The sequence below is a fragment of the Spermophilus citellus genome, assembly GCF_964194105.1.
Source record: "Spermophilus citellus genome assembly, chromosome: 9".
Classification (NCBI taxonomy): Eukaryota; Metazoa; Chordata; class Mammalia; order Rodentia; family Sciuridae; genus Spermophilus; species Spermophilus citellus.
In genome coordinates, this window is record NC_138191.1 from 130,564,088 (window position 1) to 130,588,256 (window position 24,169).

The following is a 24,169-nucleotide window of genomic DNA, read 5'->3' on the forward strand; positions in this document are numbered from 1 at the left end:
CAAGCCTCTGTCAGGGGCCACAGTGTGGGCATGGCTGGTGTGAGGTAGACAGGGTCCCATCTTTTTAATGAAAGTTCCAGGGGATCATGTATTCTGTGTAATTCCACTGGTAAAACCTTTCATTGTAAAATGTGACTTAAACATGAACAGTTTCAGTAAAAATAAATCTACAGATACATATGCTGGAAAAGCAAAATCTCACAAAACCACTCAGTAGGTCAAGGAAACATTGCCCACACCCCACAGTGTTCCACACGCTTCCTGCCACTCAAACCCATGCCACCCCCCAAGAAAACTACCGTCCTGGCTTTATGACAATAGCTTCCCTGTTTATTGCTGTATGCCCAGCACCAAAGTCTATCTTCCTAAATGCTAATGTAAAGCTGGGGGGTGGGGTGTAGCTCAGTGGTAAAGTGTGTGCTTAGCATACAGGAGGCCCTGGGTTCCATCCCCAGCACCAAAAAAATCAAATCAAACTCAACTAGCATTTAGTTTTGCATGTTTATTGGTTTCATATAAATATAATCTCATGCTATGTATTTATTTGAGTCTAGGTTCTCTTTTCTTCAATGTAGTTAGTGCTTTTAAGTTTCAATCATGTTGCAGGTAGCTATTGACCTCAAATAATAACAGAAAGGGCTATCTTTGATACTACACCAAAAGCTAAATTCTTTTTTCCTCTTGGGAGTTCAGTAATTTTTTTGTTGGTGCATTATAATCATGCATAATAATGTAATGCAAAACTCAATCTGTGATGTGCATGCTGTGATCAATCAGGCACATCCAGGGAGGTTGGGGCAGTGGGCAAAAAGGAGACAGAGGTGCTGCAGGTCGTTTGGAAACAGAAGTTCGCTGGTTATGGGGGTCGATCGTGGGGAGTGACATGTCCTGGCCACAGCTGAGAGGGTCTTCCCAGAAGCAACCGGACTGCAGGCCTGTGGATTGTTGAGGGTGCTTGCAAGGGTGCGTTAGAGCTGGCTGTGTCTGGAAAGAAGAGCTCACAGAAGTGGCCTTAACTCCAGGTTGTGTCTGGCCATCTCTTGTGATATTCTTGTTTTGGACAGATGTGTGGGAGAGTTTCTGTGGGCAAGGATGATGCCCATCTTGGGGCGTCAACTTCTTTTTATTAGGGTTTGACAAGTGACTCGGTCTTGATCCTCCCAACTTGCACCTAGTTGCGGTTGCTTTGGCAGCATAATATGCTTCTCCCGGTGACCAGATGTAGCCCCTTCTCTAGAGCAGAGGTTGTCAAACATTTGGGTCTCAGGACCTCTTCAGTCTTGTAAAAAGACTGGAGAACTCCTAGAAACTGCTTCCCCCAGCCCCATATTGGGAGCTGAACCCAGGGCTGCTCTACCACTAAGCCCCATCCCCAGTCTTTTATTTTTTTTTAATTTTGAGGCTGGATTTCTCAAAGTTGTCCAGGCTGGTCTGGAATTTACAATCCTCCTGCCTCGGCCTCCTGAGTCACTGGGATTGTAGGTATGTGCCACTGCACCTGACTCAGAGGGCGCTTTTTTTTTTTTTTTTAATGTGGATTAAATTTAATGGTGGGGCTGGGGATGTGGCTCAAGCGGTAGCGCGCTCGCCTGGCATGCGTGCGGCCCGGGTTCAATCCTCAGCACCACATACCAACAAAGATGTTGTGTCCGCCGAGAACTAAAAAAAAAATAAATATATATAAATTTAATGGTGCTGGAGCCATGTCCTATCAGGTCATGTGAACCAATTGTCATGGTGGGGATATTTACACCATGGAATTGGCTACTGCTGTATACATATCAGGGTGTTTCCCTTTGCTTGTTTGTTTTATTCAGACAGCCAGTTTACCTTCAGGACACCAATTAGTTCCATCAATATTCACCGTATTAGAAATTCAAACAAATCCAAAGTGTGTTTATTGATTCCAAAATTGCAAAACTCGTTGCATGTTAACATAGTTAATTTTTTAATGAAAAATAACTCTGTTTTCTGAAACAAAAATTTGGTGAAAAGAATGGCATGTTTTATGTTTTTGCAAATATGTTTCATGTCTAAACTGATAAAGACAGATTCATACATCTGACTGCCTTCACTCTGTTGATTATATTGCTCTTTTACTTTGTGTGTCTGTGTATGTGTCTATGTGTATGTGTGTGTGTGCATCTGTGTGTGTGTCTGTGTGTGTGTGTGTGTGTGTGTGTCTGTGATGCTGAGGATCAAACTTGGGGCCTATTGCTTGCTAGGCAAAAGCTCCACCATTGAAGCTACACCCCCAGTTCTGTTGTTTTATTTAAAGGAGAAAAATCCTGCCTCATATATATCTGTAGTTAAAAAAAGAAGGGAATATTTAAATAGTTCTTGATGTGAACTGTGGATATTCTGTTGTTATGTTGTAACATAACAGGAAATACATATTTGAGCTACATTACCAGTTCCTGGCACAGAGCTTATAAATTACTTTAATATCCTGAGTAATAGGTGACAAAGGAGCACTTTTTGTTAATTGTTAACAAGTCCCTTTTAACCATAAGGGAATCTCTGCTAATCAGGTGACTATTGGTGACTCCTGGGTAGCTTCAGGATGGGGCTACTTGTCAAAGGAACTCCATTCTCTGACCTCCATGTAGGGGAGAGGGACTGTGGCTGAAGTTAGCCTCCAATAGCCAATGACTTAATCAATCATGCCTATGGAGTAGAGTCTTTATAAAACCTAAATGAAGGGGTTCAGAGAGCCTCTGTGTTGGCAAAAGTATCCAGCACACCCCAAAGATCACAGACACTACAGCTCCTGTGCGTGGGTCTTCTGGACCCCACTCCATGTACTCCTCATCAGAATGTCATTGGTATCCTTTGTAACATCCTTTATAACAAACAGGTAGTAGTTTCCTTGGCTTCTGTGAACCATTATAGTAAATTATTGAACATAAGGAGGGGCCATGGGAATCTCTGATTTATAGATTTATAGCAAAGGCAGGCAGAAGTATGGGTAACTTGAGACCCCCAACTTGGTTGGCATCCAATGAGGGGGCAGTCTTACGGGCCTGAGTCCCTAACCTGAAGGTCTGCATGACTTAGCGTCAGAACTCAGTTAGATTGTCAGACACCCAGTCGGTACCTGAAGAGGACTGGAGACTTGCTTGGTGTGGTGGGGAAAATCCAATACTTCTAGTGTCAGAAATATTACAAGGAGAAGTCAGATCACAGAGGTTGTGCCTTTGATCCTACATCAAATCTCTTAAAGAGTTGTATTGTGCCATTAAAATCCACTGGCTCATTTTGCGCTCTGAGTAAATCTTTTACCTTTTCATCATTTTGTCACACTGCAGAGGTCATTTAGAAAATATTAGTTTCCTGAGCTGTGTGGATCTTTCAAGCATTGATGTTATTTAAAAATCATATTTGTTAGTATCAATGCGAATCTCATCAGAAAAAGCATGTGTTTAGGAAGTTGTTATCCGCAGTTCCCCGTTTGGTAGGTAATAGTTTTCCAAAGTCCTAGTTTTACCTTTGAAAAAACAAAATTTTGTCACTGGAAACTATTCTAAGTGTTTTTTTTTTTTGTTTTTCCTGAAAGTGATAAACTTACTTCATTTCAAGAAAACATCTGACAAGCCTGCACGGTGGTACACGCCTGTGATTCCAGCAACTCAGGCGGCTGAGGCGGGAGAATCACAAGTTTCAGGCCAGACTGAGCAATTTAGGAAATGATGAAGGAGCATCGAGTCAGTGCAGAGGGAACTGGGTGGTTGTGGGATGATGCATTTGGAACACAGACCTACTGGAAATTCCAGTTCTACCACTTACTAGCCATTTAACTTTGACCAAGTTCCCTGGCCAAAGCAATGCTGGTTTCCTAACGTGTAAACTGGGACTAAATACTATGTACTTCATAAGATGGTGAGAACGTCATGAGCTGTCACCTCTGCAGTGCCTGGGAAAGTGCTGGTCACATCTAGAAGGTCGATGGGTGTTTGGTTCTTTCTTCCCTTTGTGCCTAAATCAAGTTTATCTTAGTAATAAAATGTATTCTTTTCCCTACAGTTAGAGGCATATATTTGGGAAATTGGGACAGAAAAGCCCCAAGAGGAATAATTCTCAATTCTCTTTGAACAGAGGATTTTTTACATATGAGAACAGCTTGCTCATCCCACCAGGGAGTTTGCTGTGACTGATAAACAGCACCCCTGTGATGGTGAAAAACGTGTACTCACCCCTGTTCTGCGTTCTTTACAGGGATAACTGAAGGCATTAGGCATGCTTCTAGAAAAGAAAACATTAGCCTTGCTTCTAGAAAAGAAAACAGAGGGACTAGGAGGTTAAGTAAATGCCGGGCCTCTGGTTTGCTCTGGACTGTGTGTTCATCACTGCCTCAGGGAAGGCTTTGCAAAAACAGAGGCAGGAGCCCAGAGTGCGTCTCTTCAACTTGCAATTTATGTCCTTTAGGGATGACACAGGCAGAGAGGTGTTTCATCTTAGTGGAAATGGATCCTTAAGGGTTTTTCTATGAAAAGAAATCTTTGAAACTAAACTGCAAGCACCACTTTTCCTGATTCAACCTGGGGCAGCATTGGCAAGCCTGCCAGCTGGGATGTTGGTGTTCTGGCCTGAGGACAGAGCAAGCCTGACAGCTTGTGAATCAGGAGCCAGTTTGCTGACTCTGGCATCCTTTGCTTTGTAAGACAGAGGCAAAAATATCAGACAAAAACCCAATAATGGCTTCTTTGAGGGTAGGATCTTTCCTTTTAAAATACAGACATGGCATACCCTCTCTGTCCCCCCCTACCAATTGTCAAAACAACCATTTTTCTTTTTGTATTTGGGGGTTGGATGCTACAGTCCTCTTCCCTACAAATTGAGATCTGCTGGAATACAGTAGGCATTTCGGTTGTATCCATCAACACTTAAAATGTGCCCAGCCAGGTGTGGTAGCACTTGCCTGTAATCCCAGCAACTTGGGAGGCTGAGGCAGGAGAACCACAAGTTTTAAGGCTGGCCTCAGAAACTTAGCAAGACCCTGTCTCAAAATTTTTTTAAAAGGGGGGGGCAGGGCTAGGGGATGGAACTCAGTGGTAGAAATGTCCTGGATTCGATCCCCGGCAAATAAATAAATAAATAGATAAATAAATAAATAAATAAATTTAAAAATGAATTAATTAAGAAATAAAATGTGCCCAGTCAACAGCTCTCCTTTTTGAATCTATCCCTGAAGCAGAAGAGAAGAGGGTAAAGAAATGTCCGTTATGAATTTGTCACAGTGAAAACCTTGGAACAGACCAAATGTGCCCACCAATAAAGAGAATACCTGAAAAGTGTCATGTAACCACACCAAGGAACACTGTTACCAGAGTCCTCCACCAAAGGCCTGACTCTGGGGGTGCCCAATAAATGAGGTTGAGACACTTGCCCCAAAAAAACAAATGAAAAAAGTATTGGTGGAAGGTAAAAAAATAAAACAGGGGCTGGGGTGGTGGCTCAGCGGTAGAGCGCTTGCCTAGCACGTGTGAGGCACTGGGTTCAATCCTCAGTACCACATGTAGATAAAATAAAGATCCATTGACAACTAAAAAAATATTAAATAAAAAAAAATAAAGCAGGAAAAGAACGAGAATCAACCTGGCCTCCGTGGAAGCAAGTAGCTCAGCATCTCAGCCCTGTCTTAGGGCTTCTGACGTGAGACTTAGCTTCACACAGAGGAAGAATTGGGGCAGGGAACGAGGGGTTTGCATAATTAAACAGTTTTAGTCAAACTGCTCCCTGGTTCATCTTTATCCCAGTTCTAGTTCTGCAAGGTTGTTCCAGAAAAGTCCTTATCACTTGAATGGTAATCTCCATTTGCCTCACAGGATATTTATCTATCCGCCATGTAATCCTGGGAGGGGGCGATTTGGATCCTGGGAGATCACTGACTGATCTGCTTAGGGGTGCAGGACAGTCTGGTGATGGGGTGATCTGCCTACAAGGCTCTGCTATTCCTGGGAGGTGTCAGACAGTGACTGGAGACTTCTAGGCTCTATTCCAGGGGTCTGGAAACAGGGTATTATAAAAATCTAGCAATTCATTGTCCCTGAAGATCTTGAAAATACCTTAGTTATTCCTATCTTGCTGTTTCCATCCTTGAAGGGGGGAACTAGGAGCTTTAGATGAATACTCCTTAAATGATCAACATGTCTATGTGCAGAGTTGAGCAGCGATTGGGCCCAAAGTTTAAGGTAACAAAGGAAACAGAGACAAAATGAAGGCATAGATGCCACATTCTTCTGCTCTCAGTGACCCAGTGGGTGCCTGCAAGGCCAAGTGAAGACTCAGTGCTTTTGAGAAAAGCAGGCTCTAAAGCCCTGTTCTAATATCATGCTGCAGCTACAAAGAATACAATAAACCTACTTTATAGGCTAGATTCCTCTGGTATATTACTGAGTGAAAAAACTCAAGATGCACAACATTGTCATGCGCACACTGTGACACATTTGCTTCTCTCCACCATGTCAGAGTTTACTGAATAACAACACGTTCACAGGCTACACCACTTTCACTGGTGGCAGTTCATGGATTACTTATGGGTCACCTGATAGTCATAAGCCAGATTCTTTTATTCCAATCTTCACTACTAATATCAGTAGCACTCAAGTCTCCAATCACACAAAACACACACACACACACACACGTTACAGAAAGGCTAAGGGTTAAGGTAGCCACTGGGCTCAGGGGCCCAAGCTGAGAACAAAGGCAGGGAGAAGCTATGATGGCAGAAGTCACAGAAGGTGGCCAGAGAAGATGAGGAAATAACCCAAAGACTTTGTTCAGAGTGCAGAGCTGTCAAAGCGCAGGAACTTATTCTAGGCCAAGGTCCAGAAGGGTGGCAATTTCAGAGAGTCAGCTTGGAGTGGGCCACGCGTGGTTGTCACAGGCAGGAGAAACCGCACTCAGCTGAAGCCTGATGGCATAGGAAACCAGAAGCTCATCACTGTGCCCATTTTCCTGGGCAAAGCCCATGACAAGTAACCAGGTGACAGGGTCAGTGTGCCACCGCATCCAGTCTCAGGGTGCTTCTGCTTTTGTGGGCCTCAGGTGAGGGGCTGCTTCATTTGGTGGTCTGCTGTGTTCCGTCTGCTCATGGGCCTGGGGTTCCCAAAATGAGTTTAATACCCCCATGGATCCACATGCTTCAGATCAATTCAGTAATCCCCTGATGGTCAATTTTATTAGCACGATAATTTTATTTATCAGTTTGTGCCTCACGACGGGGCTAGGCAGATGGTGGTTGTTTACTTGTGTAAATAAGATATAGAGTCATTCCACTTTAGCACTTGAATTCAAAATGGAGTAAGTCATGGCAGGCTACTGCTTAGGCATAGCCTGAAAGCCCCGACATCATGGAGCAGCTCAGAGCAGGGCACAGCCTGCTGTCCACAGACATGTGAAGAATAATACAATATTTGGCAAAGTCATCCCCCAAATAATACTCTATGTTTTCTGTGGGTATATATCTGTGTATGTAAATGCAAAGAAACAGGCTTGAAAGGAGTAGAACATCACACTCAAAAAACAAACTAAAAAAAAAGGTAATGGTGGATACATCTTGATAAAAGGGAATGGATTTGAGAGGAGAGTAGTCCAAAATGACTTTAGCCTTACTGCTAATGTTTTCTGGTTTTCTATTTGGGTACCATTGACGCAATTTAATTTTTAAAAAGACAGAATGGAAGTGGAAATATGATTGAGAGTGGAGTGAACTATAAAATTATCCAAAAATAGTCACTGCCCCTCTCAGAAGAAGACTATGCTTCTCGGTCCCATCAATGTGAGGCTTAACAGTGTGACTGCTCCAATTAGGGAAAGGCAAACAGAACTCTCCAGCCATGAAAGGTGAACAGAAGTGACGAGCTTCTTCTGAGACATTGAGAGAGACAGTGTGTTGTTTGCCATGTTATATTTCCCTCTGCCACAAGCCTGGAGATATTTCAGATACAGCCTGCTCCATTGGCCTGGTCCCAGGAAATAGACCTTTGCTGTCGTTAACCACTGGGATGGTGGGGCCATTTGTCATTGCAGCGAAGCTTGACCTCTACTAGCCTGTGCTAGCTCAGGGATAAGACAAGGGAGCAAGTGGTCCCTCTGGGGAAAAAATGTAGGGAAATGTGGATTAGGCTTAGAAGGGCAGGGAGGTTCTTCATGGGGGTGAAGTGTTTCTGAGGCATACACTGACAGGAAGCGGGGCTGGAGAATAGTTAGATAGATTTTGCTAATATTTCAACTTTAACCTAGACAATTGTCCTCAATTGTCTGTTGATCCAAGAAAGCAATTTGAGATGCAAAGCCACTGTCCTTTATCATATTGCACTAGCCCTGAGCTAACTGGCAGATCGTTCTAGGGAAGTCCTGGGGTCTTCCATCCCTGACTCTGGGCTTAAAGGTCAGCTGAGTACCTCTCTCTCCCCTGAGCAGAGTCAGCTGTGTACCTCAGCAGTACATTCAAAGAGGGGCCTAGAGTAACTAATTCTAAAGCAACTCAGACTTAGAGAGAGAGCTGCAGTCAAGAACATAAAGGCTGCTCTGAGCCCGGAATCTGGGCAACAGCAAGAAAAGGGACCTTGTGCCCCCAGAACTCAGAGCTCCACTGGAAAAGCCCAGTGAGACTTCAGATGGTGCCCTTGAGCCTTCCCTGGGTATGGCCAACCAGGCCCCACTGTCACACAGTCCAGATTGGCCTAGACAGTCTGAACTTTAGCCAAGGAGGACATGAGAAACCTTGGTTTGCAGATTCACTCTTGCAAATGGCCACTAAAGATGGTCATCTCCAACTTTCCCAGTAGTGAACGTGAACACAGAGCCCCAAACCTACCTCTGCCTTGCACTATTTGATTGTAGAATCCAGAGCAGGAAGGAGACAATCACTTATCCCTACCCAATATCACCTAAGGTAGCCACAGAGAGCCCTGTGGGGGGACACTCCAGCAGGAAGGAAGCAGGGTCACAGTCCTTTGATGAAGTGGGTTATCACGTTGAGAATTCTTGCAGAGCATGGGAAGTGCAAACAGCCAAGGTCAAGGGTGTTGAGCACGCCATGAAAACCATCCTCCATGTGGTGCCACGTCACCTGCACCCCCAGGTCTTCCAGCCTCTTCTTGTACAGGAGCGAGTGGTCCCGGAGAAGATCATACTCGCAGCTCACGATGCAAGCCTCTGGGAGCTGAGACACCACGTCATCTCCTGCGATCAGGGGTGAGCACGCCGGATGCAGAAGGACGTTTGTCTCCAAGAAAGCAGCTTCGTCCAAGGGCGCAGGGGCCACAGGGTGGTAGCCTCTCTTCTTAAACCTCTCTGGGATGTTTTCTGAGTCCAACCACTTTTTATACTTCTCCCAGACTTCTGGAGGCAAATGGGCACCTTTCTTCATGGTGCTTTGCCAGGAAGGGTTGATATCCAGGTAACAGCACAAACAGTAGAAGGCAAATGTCCAGGTGAGCAGAGGGACATTCTTGTTCTGCTGATAGGAAGGAGACTGGAAATCCAGGCCTTGGAGAGCTGCGTAGATCATAATTTGAGCGCGGATCCGGGGGAGACCCCGACAGCTGGCCAAGGTTTGACAAATGATGGTGGCCACGCCCCCTCCCACACTGTCACCACAGACCACAACCCGAGCGGGGTCCACCCCATAGGCATCCAGGGACTGCAGGAAGTGGATGGTGGCCACAATGCAGTCTTTGACCATCACCGGAAACTTATACTTGGGTGACTTGCGGTACCTGAAAAGAAATCAAGGAACACAGTTTATGCTCATCACCCCAGGAAAGCTGTGTCTATAGCATCTTTTAGCCCAAATTTCTCCTGTTAATGTCCCTTTCTGAAAGCTTGGCAGCTGGAGGTAAGTGTGAGGCTTAAACAATATGGTAGACAGAAAGTACTTGTTACCAAGCTCACAAGCTCAGGAGCCAGCAGCTGCCGTTCCCAAGGGCTCACTGCCCTCAGGGACCAGTGCCTCCACACGAGCCCTGCCATCCACCCACTGGACAACCACTGGGTAGCCCAGCACTAGCCCCTACTTCCACTCCTGCCTGGTACTGGTCCCCGGGCCCACAGCTGCCGCTGCCTCCTGTCTTATAATTCAGGCGTCTCCTGGCTCACTTGGGTTTTCATTGTAATTCCTTCTTCCCCTCCCACAGGTTTTGTGGGGAGACCAGGTAGACTTCAATCCCACCCAAGGCCAGCAGATCACAGGAGGAGTTCAAATCCACTATGTCCACTTTAGACCAAGGCTGTGTCACACAGGGCCATGCACCTGGCACTCTTGGACTTCCCCCTTGTTCAAGAGATTCTGGAAATCTGGATTCTTGTCAGAAATGTCACCATTTTTTAAATGCTTTTCACAATTTTTTTTTTTTTTTTTTTTTTTAGCAACAAACACTCTGCCAGCCATTTCCACTCCCATATCCTCATTCCAGGCTGCCGGGAATTGGGGCTGGGACAGAACCTAATGTTCGGGTGGAGATTTGCTGGAATATTCTCCTGATTATGTCTGGGTTTGGCACAACCAGAACAGTAAGGTGTAGAGGGCCCACAGCAGAGCTATCACTTGGAGCTGAGGGCTATAGGGTGAAGCGTTTGTCCTGGTGTTTCTGTCTGTCCCTCTCTCTCATTTCTTATTCTCCTCAACTACCTTTGCCAAAGGAGAGCTAGGACATGTGTCCCATGAGACATCTTGGCAGTCATATTTCTTCACTATGTGTGCATTTAGGTGAAAGTCACAGGAAAAGCCTTGGTAGATGACCGGACGGCAGGATGGGAGGCCCAGGGAGGGGCTGGCCCATGTCTCCCCTGCCCAGTGCCTGCCACCCCCTTAGAGATTCCAGGTTGTGTGAGCTAGGAGAGGGAGTGGGTTTTGTTTCTTTGCTTATTTGTTAATTTCCTCTCCCTTCCTTGGGGGTCCTCTCTCAGAGAGCACTTGGAAATGGATGTGGCAGTGTTGGGGTCATCTGGGAGACGACATGGGCACTACTGCTGGTGTTTAGCAGAGGAGGTCTGACCTGTTTGGAATGTTCCAGGTTCTTCTCTCAAAGAAGAGCTCCTCCACCAAAGTGTGCCCCTGGGGAAGCCCCACCCCTGATCTGCACTGAAAAGGCCACTTCCCACCAGCTTCCAGAAGATGGGCTGCAGCTGGACCCCGTCTCCACACCGAGGAGGGCTGCAGGCATGGGAAGGCGGTCCTGACCTCCGTCCCTCCGTCTGGCGCTCTCTCTTCCCCTCTCCTCCTCTTTGGCTCCTCACTGCCCCAGCCCCACCCCTGGACTTCCCCACACTCCCGTCTGCCCCCCATTCTACCTGCCCCCTGCATCGCTCCAAATCAGAGCCGGCTGCCCTCACCACCCCCCATCCTCCCCTTCACTCACCCAACTGCCACAACCACTGAGCCACTGTCCTTGGACAGACGCAAGCACACACCATGGTGGGTCTCTGGAAGACAAAAGGTTTGTCACATTCACTAGGAAGACGCGCTTTGCTAGCTGTCTGCTGCTTGCTGACAGAGCACCACCGGGGTGGGCTCTATGTTTTGCAAATTTGCTTCCAGTTCTGGAGTAGCCTTCCTCCCAGCTTCCTCTCTGCTCCTCCTCCTCCTCTGGACGACTATCTCCAGAATGGACAGACCCGGTCCCTCCAACCATTCCTGAAAAACGTCTGAGAAGCTGTTTTGGTCATAGGGCACAGAAGTTTAGGGTGTGATCTAGGGATTCCCCCAAACCAGATTCAAAACCCAATTTGGACTCCTTTTTCCTTTTTAGCTTGAGCTAAAATACTACCCAGAGAGTTGCTTGAGTTCTCTGAGGCTTGATTTCCCCATCTGTAAAATGGGGATATTGATACTATCTAGCTTCCAAAAAAGTCTAAGGACTTCAGTGAGATATTGCACATGTAGGGTTTCCACAGTATCCATGACATAAATGTTCTTATTAATAAATACTGTTGTTATCATTCATAATACAAACCAAACCTAAGCCCTCATTGACTAAACCTCTTATTCTCAAAGGCCACCATGAGAGGTCCGGCATCCCACAGATTATGAAGCCCAGCTGAAATCAAATAAAGGCATCCTTTCTCTGATTTACAGGTCAGGAATTAAGATAATAAAACTGTCTCCACTTGGAGTCTTTCCTCTTATTAGTTTTCCTTAAATCTTTGATCTTCCTGTTTCCATAGCAGAATTTTTGTCAGACAATACCTCATGGGAAACAAAATGATGTGTTTTACTTGTTTTCATTCAAAATATTCTTCTTTCCAACTAAATGTAGGTGGCAGTTGCATAGCGCAAGCTACATAACACAGACAGCTACTTCAGAATGGTTCATTTTCTGTGGTATGAATTTCATCTCAAAAAATGCTTTCACTTTGATAAGTATATACAGTGGGCCTTCCATATAGGATGTTATGCCTCCACAGAGCCAACCAACACTGGATCGAAAAGACTTAGTAAAAAAATGTGTCCAAGCCAGGCACAGTAGTGCACACTTGTCATCCCAGCAACTCAGGAGGCTGAGGCAGGCGGATTACAAATTTGAAGCCAGCCTGGGGCAACTTAGTTAGACCCTGTCTCAAAACAAAATACAAAGGGCTGAAGATGGAACTCAGTGGTAGGGATAAAACATCCCCGGATTCAATGCCTAGTACCACCTATAGATAGACCAATATATAAATATAAATATACATATATATAAATAAATATATTTAAAACATTTATATTTTTTAAATGTACCCATACTGAACATATACAAGCTTTTTTCTTGTTATTTCCTAAATAATAGTATGACATCTATTCACCTAGCACTGACATTGTATTAGGTTTTAAAAGTAACATAGAGATAATTTAAAGTAGGATATGAGTAATTTACATGAGTATCTGTAGATCTTGGGATCAGTGAAGATTCTTAGAGACAACCCCCATGGATACCTAAGGAAGATGATGTGCACATACATTGGCTGTGTGTATACATGTATATATATATATATGCATACGCACATAGATACACAGACAATTTTTAAAATATTTTCAACATGTGGTTAAATCTGTGAATGCATGTGTGCGTGTGCATGTGTGCACACTTATTTCCACTCCTTTACTTCCTAAATGGTCTGGGATCCATGAACTGTCCTAGTGTCCCGGGTCACAACAGTGGACTGTAATCTCAGAAGATGACCCTTCTTTGGCGCTCCCTTAGCAGGTTGCCAATCCTTTGGGAGCTCTGGGGAAGATCTCTTACTCAAGCTCCCCAGGACAACTCCACCGCCGTGATAGAAGACAACACCAGGCCTTGGGGTGCAGGAGGGCGCCTTGGGCTGGTACAGTTTCACAGGGATTGTTCCAAAGCGGAGGTCTTTGACCGTGACCTCCGGATCCTTCTTCAGTGGCTGCAGATCGTGCACAAAACTGACAAATTGGGGTAAAGAACAGATCCTCAATTTCTCAAAAACCGCACCCTGTTGGAGAGAAGAGGAAAAGGTGGGTAGAAAAGGTGTTCTGCATGGGCCATCTCGCATGCCCCCTGCAGTCTGGCTGCCACACCTGCTCTCTGCAGGTGGTGAGAAAAGGCTCAGGAAAGAGGAGTCTGGGCCCTGCTGGGCCCCTTCAATATCCCCATCACATCTGCAGTAAAATGTATGCCCACCCAGTCCCCTAGGGCCCCAGCCCCAGCCAGCCTCTCTCAACCCACTGTCCCCAGACACCTTGCACTTGGGAGCCAGATTTAAAGATGGGTAGTTTGTGTAGTTAGGTATCGAGTAAGATAAAGAAAAATGGAGACCATTATCAAGAATGGAGTTCAGGAAACCAGAATAGCACCTGGGGAAATTGAAATGTTAATGTCCCCAAGGGCCCAGAACCCATCCTAAAGAACTGTTAATGAAGTAGCTCCCCAGCAAACAGGGAGGTGCTAATCAAACCACCCCAGGCCCTTTCTGCCCAGCTCACTCCTCCCTGGCCAATCAGTCCACCTATCTCCCACCTTTTTGGCCTTCCCACCTGCATTCTATCACTTCAGGACAGAGGGAAATAAAGGACAGGAGTGTGGGAGGACTAAAAGAAGACCTTAGCTAGAAAAAAGGGAAGACCTCCCCCTTCCACGGATTCTACCTTTCAGGTCCCCTTCTTCCTCTGGGGGGAAGCCTTTTCTGCTGTCCTTTAACAAATCCTTCCACTTTCCACTCTACCCTTGCCTTGGCATGCTTCTCTGGTGTTATACTTCAGCATTCGGGGAAGCAAGGAGTGTCACTCATAAACAGCGGTAACAGACTGGAGGTCCCACTGAGATCTACACTGAGGTAAGCTCCTCTCCATGCACCCCACATCTGTCTGAGGTGTATCTTTCTGTATTTCTTTCTAGAGGATGATGTGGACACAATTAGTGCAGCCGCCACTCTTCAAGACTCGGGTGAGAGGTTTCCCGGCCTAGGCAGCTCTCAATCACCTGTTCAATACAGAGCAGGCATGTTGGGCTCTGCCAAAGCCACTTCCCACTTTTCTGTCTGGGCCTGGAAAGCAATTGGCGTGAGTAAACAATGTCCCTAATCCTTAGATGCATGGAGGTGGAGGAAAAAGTTTGGGACAACTGCGGAATTCCAGTCTGAGCTACACTCAGACGTATACGTAAAGTTCCTTTCTCTTGAACCCCCTCCTGACAGCCCTAAGGGGTATCTAGGGTGATCGGTAGATGAATGGCACTGAGGGAAAGCCCCAATTACATTTGCCTCCATGTGGGCTACACAACACTCCCAACCCTGCATCCATTCCCTGCTGGATGCTCCTCTTACTTTGCCGGTCAGAAGCACTAGCAATTCAGATTGTAGGACTGAGAAAGACACGGGATAATTAGTAAAATGCTGCCCAGGTTCCCCTCATGCACATAGGTAACTTTCACTAGCTGTTTGAAAATTTCCCATTTCAATGCTTAAAAATGTGCTGTGTTCTCTTTAAGCTGCCAGAGGGAGGCATTTTATTTTTTTTTCTTTTTTTTTTGGGGGGGGGGGTTATTAACACATTTTAATGTTTCACATTGTTTTTCTTTTTTCCCAGAAGATTTGGAAACAAAAATACATGGAATTCAGTGAGTCACAGTACTTTGGGCCATGAACTCAATCTAACCAAGTCTATAAAATGTATCCTCGCGGGGCGGAGCGCTCGTTCCCCTGGAAGAATCAACATGATTAGGTGCCCTCACCTCACCTGCCTGCTCCTTCATCTCGGGTTGGCAGCCTTGGGGGGATTTAAAAATGTAAATAAATAAAATTGAGCACACACCTCGGCTCCCCTCCCCCTGCTGCCTCCCCATTTTCTTCATACAGAGGCAGGGCCAGAGCCCGGTGTGCTGCTGACCAGATGCTAGGCAGACACAGGGGTCCCTGAGGTGGCCAGAAATGTGCGTGAAGCAACCACTCAGTGCTACAGGTAAGAAGGACAGGCAGGGCTCCGAGGGGATGCAACAGGAGCTACAAGAACTGCCAGCAGGAGCCTTGATGTCCCCAGCACACATCCTCCGCCCACTGTGGAGAAGTGCCGCTAAGCCGCTGCACAGAGCCGGCAGCTCCCAGGACTCGCCAGGTTCAGTTCACAACACAAATCAAAATCACATGGTTTTTAAATGAAATCCTTCACATCCACCTGTGTTCAAAAATTAAATAACTTATGTTATTAACACCTTCCTTAAAAAAAATCAATTATCACAGACTTAAATCCAAAGTGTGGAAAGACCTACTTTCCTGTGAATGTAGTTCTTCCAAAGGGACAGATATGTGCACACTCAACAAACAGCTGTGGGGTTTTGTGTTTTTAGCTAAAAGCTAAACCCATCAGTTTTAAGCAAGTGAAGCCTTTTCCTTGCAGATGACCTCAGCTCACTTAGACCAACACACACAAGCAAAAGCAAGGAAGACAGTGACTGTTCTCTGCAAGGCCTGCGACCGCCCCCACCAAGGACCATGGTGGGAACCACCACCCAGTCAGAGGGAGGCATTTTAAAATCAACCCTCCCAAGAGTCCCTCTGATAGAAAGTGCTCTATGCCTTACAACCGGTAGATACCCCTCACCCTCAGGAGATTCCTTTAGTCCACAGGGCAAAAAGGCAAACAAGAGTGGGCGATTCTCTTTTGCTGTGGGTTTTTAGTGGCAGGGAGGAAAGCAGTAATGCCCTTAAGTCTGAATCCTCCTGGGGTCTGTGGCACAGGGAAAACTGGGACCCTCGCACTTCGCCAAAGGGGACCAGAAACACCCTTGGCAAAGCAAGGTGAGAGACGGGTTTTCTGGTCTGTAAGGAAGCTCAAGCTTAGGGAGACGTCCCTAATAAGAACACTTTTCTCCGGTGCAGGCTCCTGAGTCCTGTCTTTTCTCTTCTCACTCAGATGGGAGCTTCTCTCTCCCATATGTAGGTACACCACTCACCTGCATATGGAAAAACTGGGATAAGTTTGACCCACAGACGCTCAAGAAAAAGTGCCGCATTTTCTTCTGCCGCCAGGCCTGGCCTCAATACAAACTCCCTGATGGAGAATCCTGGCCACCAGAGGGAAGTATCAATTTTAATACAATTTTACAGCTTGATAAACTTTGCAAAAGGGAAGGGAAATGCTGTGAGGTGTCATACGTCTAGGTTTTCTTTGCCCTAAGGGAAAACCCCAAATTATCCCAACAATGTAAAGTAGACTTAGCTATGATATCTGCCATGAAGAGAGAAAATCTTAAGGAATCACCTTCTGTGGAGAAAGAATCAGGAGGACGCACAAAGTCTCCATCCCCTGTTGATGTGCAGCAGCGGCCCTCCTGTCCCCCATGTCCTGGCCTCTCTGCATCTGCCCCAATAGACAGATCAAATATATTACCCCTCCAGGAGCTGCCAGGAGGAGAATTTGGACCAATCAAAGTACATACCCCCTTCTCCCTTCAAGACCTAAGACAGATATAAACAGACTGAGGGAAATTTTCAGAAGATTCAGATAAATACATTAAGCAATTTCAAAACTTAGGCCAAGTATTTGACCTCACCTGGAAAGATATTGTGCTGTTACTCAACCAGACTTCTCCAATGAGGAGGAAGCAGCCCTAAGAGCACTGAACAGTTTGGGGATGACCTACACCTTGCTCAGGCCCCAGCAGCACAGACTGGGAGCAAACCCAATTATCCATCTGGAGCACCAGCAGTTCCCAGAAAGGATCCTGACTGGGACCCAAATGATGAACAGGATGCTTGGAAAATTAGACAAAAAGCAAAAGCCCATTAACTATTCTAAGGTTTCAGAAATTATTCAGGGCCCCCAGGAAAGCCCTGCTATTTTCATAGAGAAACTCAGGGAGGCAATGAGAAAACACACCACCACGGATCCTGAATCCACAGAGGGCCACCTACTTTTAAAGGACAAATGTATTACTCAATCAGCCCCGGACATTCAGAGGAAGTTACAAAAATTGGCATATGGCCCTGATCAATCTTTAGATAACATACTCCAACTTGCTACTTCCATTTTTTATAATAGATCAAGAGGAAAGGAAGGAAAAAGAGCTCAGAGACAGAAAAAGGACTGAAGCGCTGGTATTGGCTCTTAGAGGAGCAAGCTCCCAGGGTGAAAAAGGAGGAAGACGAAGTGCTCCTCAATCCACAAAAGGGACTTGTTTCCATTGCGGAGAGGAAGGACATTTCAAATGGGATTGCCCAATAGCCAAGAGACCACCCCAAAAGCCCTGTCCTAAATGTCAAGGCAATCACTGGAAGAGTGACTGTCCTCAGGGGTGTGGGTCCTTGAAGCCAGACTCCTCCACACAGGCCTGACGGGGCCAGGCTCAACTCTGGCTCCCGTAACTCCTATCACCACACGTAAGCCCCAGGTATGCTTCTCCCTAGGGAGCCGGGAGGTCAACTTCCTCTTAGACACTGGTGCCAGTTATTCTGTGCTCACCTCTTACCCCAGACCTCTTTCTCTAATATTACAACAGTGCAAGGAGTGTCTGGACGGCCGATCACCAGAGAGTTTACTCCCCCACTGAGTTGTGAGTGGGACGGGGTGATGTTTTCTCATGCATTTCTGATTGTCCCATAATGTCCTACCCCTTTATTGGGAAGAGACTTACTTTCAAAACTTCAGACGTCCATTACGATGAATTTGGGACCACGAGGACCATTATGTTTGCCTTTATTAGATTGTGATATAAACCCTGAAGTGTGGGCTACTGAAGGCAAAAATTGGATGGGCAAAAAGTGCAGTTCCAATCAAAATAGTCTTAAAATATCCTTCTGTCTTTCTATCTCAGAGACAATATCCCCTATGCCCAGAGGCAAAAAGGGGCTTATTGAAGATCATTCAGAACCTCAAAAGACAGAAACTTTTAGTGCCCTGCAATACATGTAACACACCCATTTTAGGAATACAAAAACCCAATGGGGAATGGCGACTAGTTCAGGACCTGAGAATAATTAATGAAGCAGTTGTTCCTCTCCACCCTATGGTTCCTAATCCATATACTCTGTTATCTGAGATTCCAGTAGCTGCTGCTGGGTTTACTGTGTTAGATTTAAAGGATGCCTTTTTCTTATATACCCTTAGACTCCCACTCACAATATCTGTTTGTCTTTGAGGAACCAGATAGCAGATCTCAATTAACCAGGACAGTATTGCCCCAAGGGTTCAGAGATAGCCCTCATCTGTTTGACCAAGCCCTAGCTAAGGACTTGACAGAATTCAGAGATAAAACATCTCTGACTGTCCTGCAATATGTAGACGACACACTTTTGTGTGCCTCCACTCAAAAGAAATGTCAAGAAGCCACTAAAGGATTTTTAAACTTCATAGCTGATAAGGGTTATAAAGTCTCAAAGAAAAAAGCGCAATTGTGCCAAAAACAAGTTCAATATTTAGGATTACGGCTATCTCGAGGACCCTGCAAACTAGAACCAGAAAGAATAACCCCTATAGGACAATATCATCTACTTCAAACTATAAGGCAACTTAGAGGCTTCCTAGGGATAACTGGATACTGTAGGCCTTGGATCCCTGGATATGGGGAATTAGCTAAGCCTCTTTTATAGCCTCCTCAGAGAGACACTACGCCAAGGAACAACTTCCCTGATATGGGAACCAGAACAGATTAATGCCTTTAAGGCATTAAAAGCCCTACTCCAAGCCCCTGCCCTCAGCTTACCCACTGAACAAAAACTCAACCTACTTGCCAGAAGAGGAATAGCCCTGGGAGTGGTCACACAAAAGAAGGGACCTGCTCAACAGCCAGTAGCTTATCTCAGCAAGGAGCTTGATCTAGTGTCTCGAGGATGGCCTCACTGTTTGAGAGTAGTAGCAGCAGCCTTACTATTCCCTGAGGCAATTAAAATCACCCTGGGAAGGGACCTTATTGTCTATACCTCCCATGATTTCTCAGGGATTTTAAATACAAAAGGAGAACTATGGCTCTCAGACAATCGCCTTCTAAAATATCAAACCTTACTTTTAGATGAAGCTGTAACTCAAATAAAGACTTGCTCTAATTTAAACCCAGCCACCTTCCTCCTAGAAAACTTAGAAGGAAATCCTGAACATGACTGCCAACAAGCTCCTGGTTCTCTGTCACTTCCTGGTGGAAAACATTGTTAGTCTCTGGTGTTGTCATCATACTCGTTGGCATATTCCTAGGCTGTGGCATTTATTGTGGCATTAATCTAGTTCCAGTACTAATAACTTCTTGCTTCTCTTATAGACTACCATCACTCAAAAGGCCCTCCAGCCTGTTACTTCTCAATCTGACTTCTACCATGGACCACTCCATAGACCTGATTTCTAAAAAAGGGAACTCCAAAACTGTGCACTTCACATCGTCCCCTTCCAGCTTGAAGAAGCCAGAATGAAGAAGTCAGATCGGTCGTCCGTCCCCTTTCTTTACAGCAGTAAGGAGTTCTTAAAATTAGAGGGGGAATGAAGCCAGATTTAATGGTAGGTAGTTCATGTAGTTAGGTAAATCAGGTCTGATATCGAGGAAGATAATGGAGGCCATTGTGGAGAATGGAGTCTAGGAAACCAGAACAACACCTGGGGAAATGTTAATGTCCCTAAGGCCCGGATCCCATCCTAAAGAACTGTTAATGAAGCGGCTCCCAGCAAACAGGGAGGCGCTAATCAAACCACCCCAGGCTCTTCCTGCCCAGATCACTTCTCCAGGCCCCATCCCTCCACCTATCTCCCAACAGAAAAGGCTTCTGGACCCCCTCACTAGTTCTCTGCCTGGAACGCCGCCTTCCCTCATCACTCCTGCTCTGCCTCAGCTGGACATGCCGTCTCCTTCAGGAAGAACTTCCTAGGCCTCCCATGCAGCCATTTCTAACTGTTGTGATGATGTTCAGTTAAAAGGGGGAAGAAGGAATTCTTATCTTTTGATCACATCTACTGGGATATTTTTGAATAAATTAATATGACGTCCTTGATTTTCTTAAGAAACAGGAATGAAGGGAGAAACGTGAAAAAATGAAATGAGATTGACAAGGATGTCAATGCTGGGATGGGTCCATGGGGGCTTCTTTATACTATTCCGCCTCCTTTGGTATGTGTCTAGAAATGCACAAAATAAAGCATGAACACATAAACCGGCTCTCCCTGGGGACTCCTTCCCCATACCCCCTAGCCCTATTCAGTGCCACAACCATTGTGGTCCTTGGTGAGGCCTGTGGACCATGTTTGAATATAAAAAATACATGGAATTATCGAGGCAGGCAGGTCACTAATACATGTTTCCTTACAGACACACTGAGTAGCAAGGCCAGCAAGCTGTCAGATACTGCCCTGATGTCAAGGAACACAGAGACTGCAGGACAAACTCCTCTGGGTGACAAAGTTCCAGCCCTGCTCACCAGCTGGGGTTTGTGGCCTTCCTTCTTAATGGGAGGCTACATTTCAATTCAAGATTAGGAGTGATCACGGGGTGATTTGGACCCTATCCCTTTGCATTCTGTCCCCCTGGGGGCTCAGGGAGCCCCAGTGGGCAAGTCCCTGTGTGCTTTCCTCCTAGCACAGGGTTCTGGGGATGCTGTTTTATTGTGCTGTGTCTCCTTGTTTGGTTGCCCCGAATACTGTGAGACTCCAAGCTCCCTGGGTTCATAGAGACCCTGCCTAGGAATCCATCTTTCATCCATCATTGAACCCAAGTCTGGAGCCAAGACACACAATGGTTGTACAGCATGTCTTTGTACAATAAATAGTGACAATGGCTCACATTTATGGAGGGCTCACTTTATGTCTGGTGTTGCAATAAGGCCAGCAGATGGCTCGCCTCATGGGACCCATGCCATGGGGTGGGGCTGCTATTTCACCCCGTTTTGAAGATTAGGAAATTCAGTCAGCGTAATTGGGAAGCTGGATGACAGACTGAGAGTCAAGGCTGGGGACACCAAGGCACCCAGGTGTGGCATCTCAAAAAAGCAGGCCCAGGAGGTAAGAAGACTCCATCCTGGGTTTCTTATGAGAAGAGCCATTCACAGTCACTTCTTATCGTGTAAGAAATTGAACAACAGATTTCTATATTCAATTCTGTCAACTCTCTGGCAAAGAACTGCAAATCCCCACCAGCAACTTCTGCATGATTCTCACCGGGGTCTATTTGAATGTGTTTAAACAAATCACTTATACTGGAGATGAGGAGCCCCTGCGTGCATTGTTGGGAGGTGGTGGGACCCTTGGGGCTGGGGCCTGGGAGAGGTCTATGGGCCAGTGGGGTGAGCCTCTGAAGGGGATGGTGAGACCCCGCCCCGTCCTCTTCCCTCTGGCTTCTTGGCCATGAGGTGAGCAGTTGCTTTGCTCCATGTGCCCCCTGCCAGGATGTGCTGCCCGGTCACAGGCCCAAGGCAGTGAGGCCAACCAACCATGACCTGAATTCCCAAAACTGTGAGACCAAATAAACTTTTTTTTAAATATAGTTTGATTATCTCAGGTATTTCATTAGAGTAATGAAGAATGGACTCACACCCTGAGAAAGCAACTCATTGTTTGAATTGTGTGGCTCTTAGCCCAGTCCGACTCAGCTTCCCAGGCTGAGAACCAGCGAACAGGAATAATTCAGGTTTGAGAATGAGCCATCAGCTTCAACGGCAGGCCACACGATGCCAGTGTTAATTTGAAGCTTCTGATATGTGATTTTCCCCAACTCCCTCAACCCTTAGAAAAGGGAACAAATAAAGAGCAAGACTTACCCATGTCACCAACACCTGGAAAAGACAACCGAGGAGCCTCAGTTTCACAGGGTGGCCGGTACCTGCAGGGATGTCTGCAGTGTAAAAATGGCTGCAGACTGCCCACAGCACAACCCCCAGCGAGAACATGCAGGCAGCTGCAAGGAGGATCAGTGCCAGGAAGACCATGTTGTGTCCACCGTGGAGAAGGCCACATGAAACCTTGCTCAGCTTAGACCATTAGGACATGGTTTGGGGCTGGGAGACCTCCTCACTTATACACCACCGGCTTCTCTCCCCACCTCCCTGTCTCCTGCAAACATTGGCACAGCCCTCCTGCAAACATTGGCACAGCCCAGGTGAGTCACAGACTCAGGTGAGGATGTGGTTCTAGGTCAGGGCCCACACAGAGGAGAAAGTGGCTCGCACCACCTGATCTGGCTGGGAAAGATTGCGGCCGAGTTCCAGCTTATGTCTTGGCACTGCTAGTAGAAGTGGCTTGAATATGCCTCCAAGTCACACGAACATCACAGAAATGAGTCCCCCCTCTTCTGCAGACCTCATCTCCCACATCCCCCGTTCCACTCTGGCCACACATGCTCTCCTTTGCCTGCTAAAGAGGCCTCCGGGCATTTGCACTTGCTGTGCTAAGGAAACATTTCCCCCAGATACCAGCCAGAATCCATGCCTCCCACCCTCCAGGTCACTGCTCAAATGTCACCTTCTCAGTGAGGCCATCGCCACCCCAACCCCCACTTCTTTCTTCTCTATGGACATTTGTTATGATCTGAGATACCCCATGCTTCATGTGTCTGTTAATGTCTCTAAAATGTATCCTCTGAGAAGACTGGATTTTGAGTTTTTTGAACTGGTTTTTGTTTTTTTTGTTTTTTTTGTTTTTTTTTTTTGGCCAAGAGGCTGGATCTGAGTTTGGTTCCTCACAGAAGCTGAGCCAGTACTGTTGAATGAAGGGAGGAGTAGACAGGCTTTGTCCCCTTCATCATAAAACAGGAAAAAGATGAGCTTGCCTGCCTCTCCAGGCCGGGTCAGTGGTAAATGTCACCACTCATGGTCTTCTCTAGCCAGGTACCATGTCAGCCTTAGCCACCATGGCATCTGCCATGCCCCCACCCCATGGTGGTAGAGCCGCGGCTCTGCATGGGGACACTTTCCCTCCCAGGAGTAACCTGGCACCGTCTGAAAGCATCTGGGTGAGAGGTGGCTAGTGGTGCTGGCATCTGGTGGAGAGACGCTGGGGACGTTGCTAAACAGCCTATAGGGCGCAGGACAGCCCCACAACCAAGAGGTGTCTGGTCCAACATGTCAGGGCAGCCAAGGCTAAGAAACTGTCAGCCAGGAACACTCGGGTTCAAACCCTGACTCTGCCAAATGCTGGCCATCTGATTGTGAGCAAGCTACGGACACTCTCTAAGCCTGTTTCCAAATCCATAGAATGGATAGGAGCCGTCCCTCCCCAGAGGTTGGTGGGTGCACCAAAGACACGAGTGTGTCTCCACAGGTGGCAACGGGCACCACCGAGACCTCTCTGCATGTTCCCCATGCCCTGTTCCCCTGTGGGCACACAGGAAGGCCAGGGGCTGGCCCTGGATGCATCCGGGTGGGATCACCCGGTGCGTTCTGGCCAGTGAGGTGTGCGTAAAACTGCAGTGGCCCAGGCAGTCCTTGCTGCCTCTGTCGAGGGGAGGGAAGGGCTTCCGAGGACTGAGCCTCATGACAGCACATCCCCCTACCGTGTTTGGAGGGGGCTGTCAGGGAGAGTGAAGCAGACTTGGCACCCTCACCCCAAAGACCCTTGCCATAATTAAGCTTCTCCTCTTGGCAGATCCGCAGGTTGTCTGCAGGAGGCGCTGTGGTGTGAAGTATCCTCTCTCTTCTAAATGCCAGGTTTCCATAAAAACATCATAAAATTAGAGTCTGCAAGCTGCTTGTGCAAAAAGATATTACCTCTGTTTTCTTGGTAAAAACTTGTGAGACCTGTGTCTGGTCTACAGGA

General features: G+C 46.6%; 1 protein-coding gene across 1 annotated transcript; it reads right to left on the bottom strand.

Annotated features, from left to right (window-relative positions):
• Nucleotides 1-8,950: 8,950 nt before the first annotated feature.
• Nucleotides 8,951-22,344, bottom strand: AADACL3 (arylacetamide deacetylase like 3; the record flags this gene model as incomplete). The annotated part of the gene is made up of 4 exons (XM_081308253.1): nucleotides 8,951-9,725; nucleotides 11,367-11,430; nucleotides 13,230-13,446; nucleotides 22,177-22,344. The coding sequence occupies 4 exons, from the start codon at nucleotides 22,342-22,344 to the stop codon at nucleotides 8,951-8,953; spliced, it is 1,224 nt and encodes a 407-aa protein (XP_081164379.1).
• Between the last annotated feature and the right edge of the window lie 1,825 nt (nucleotides 22,345-24,169).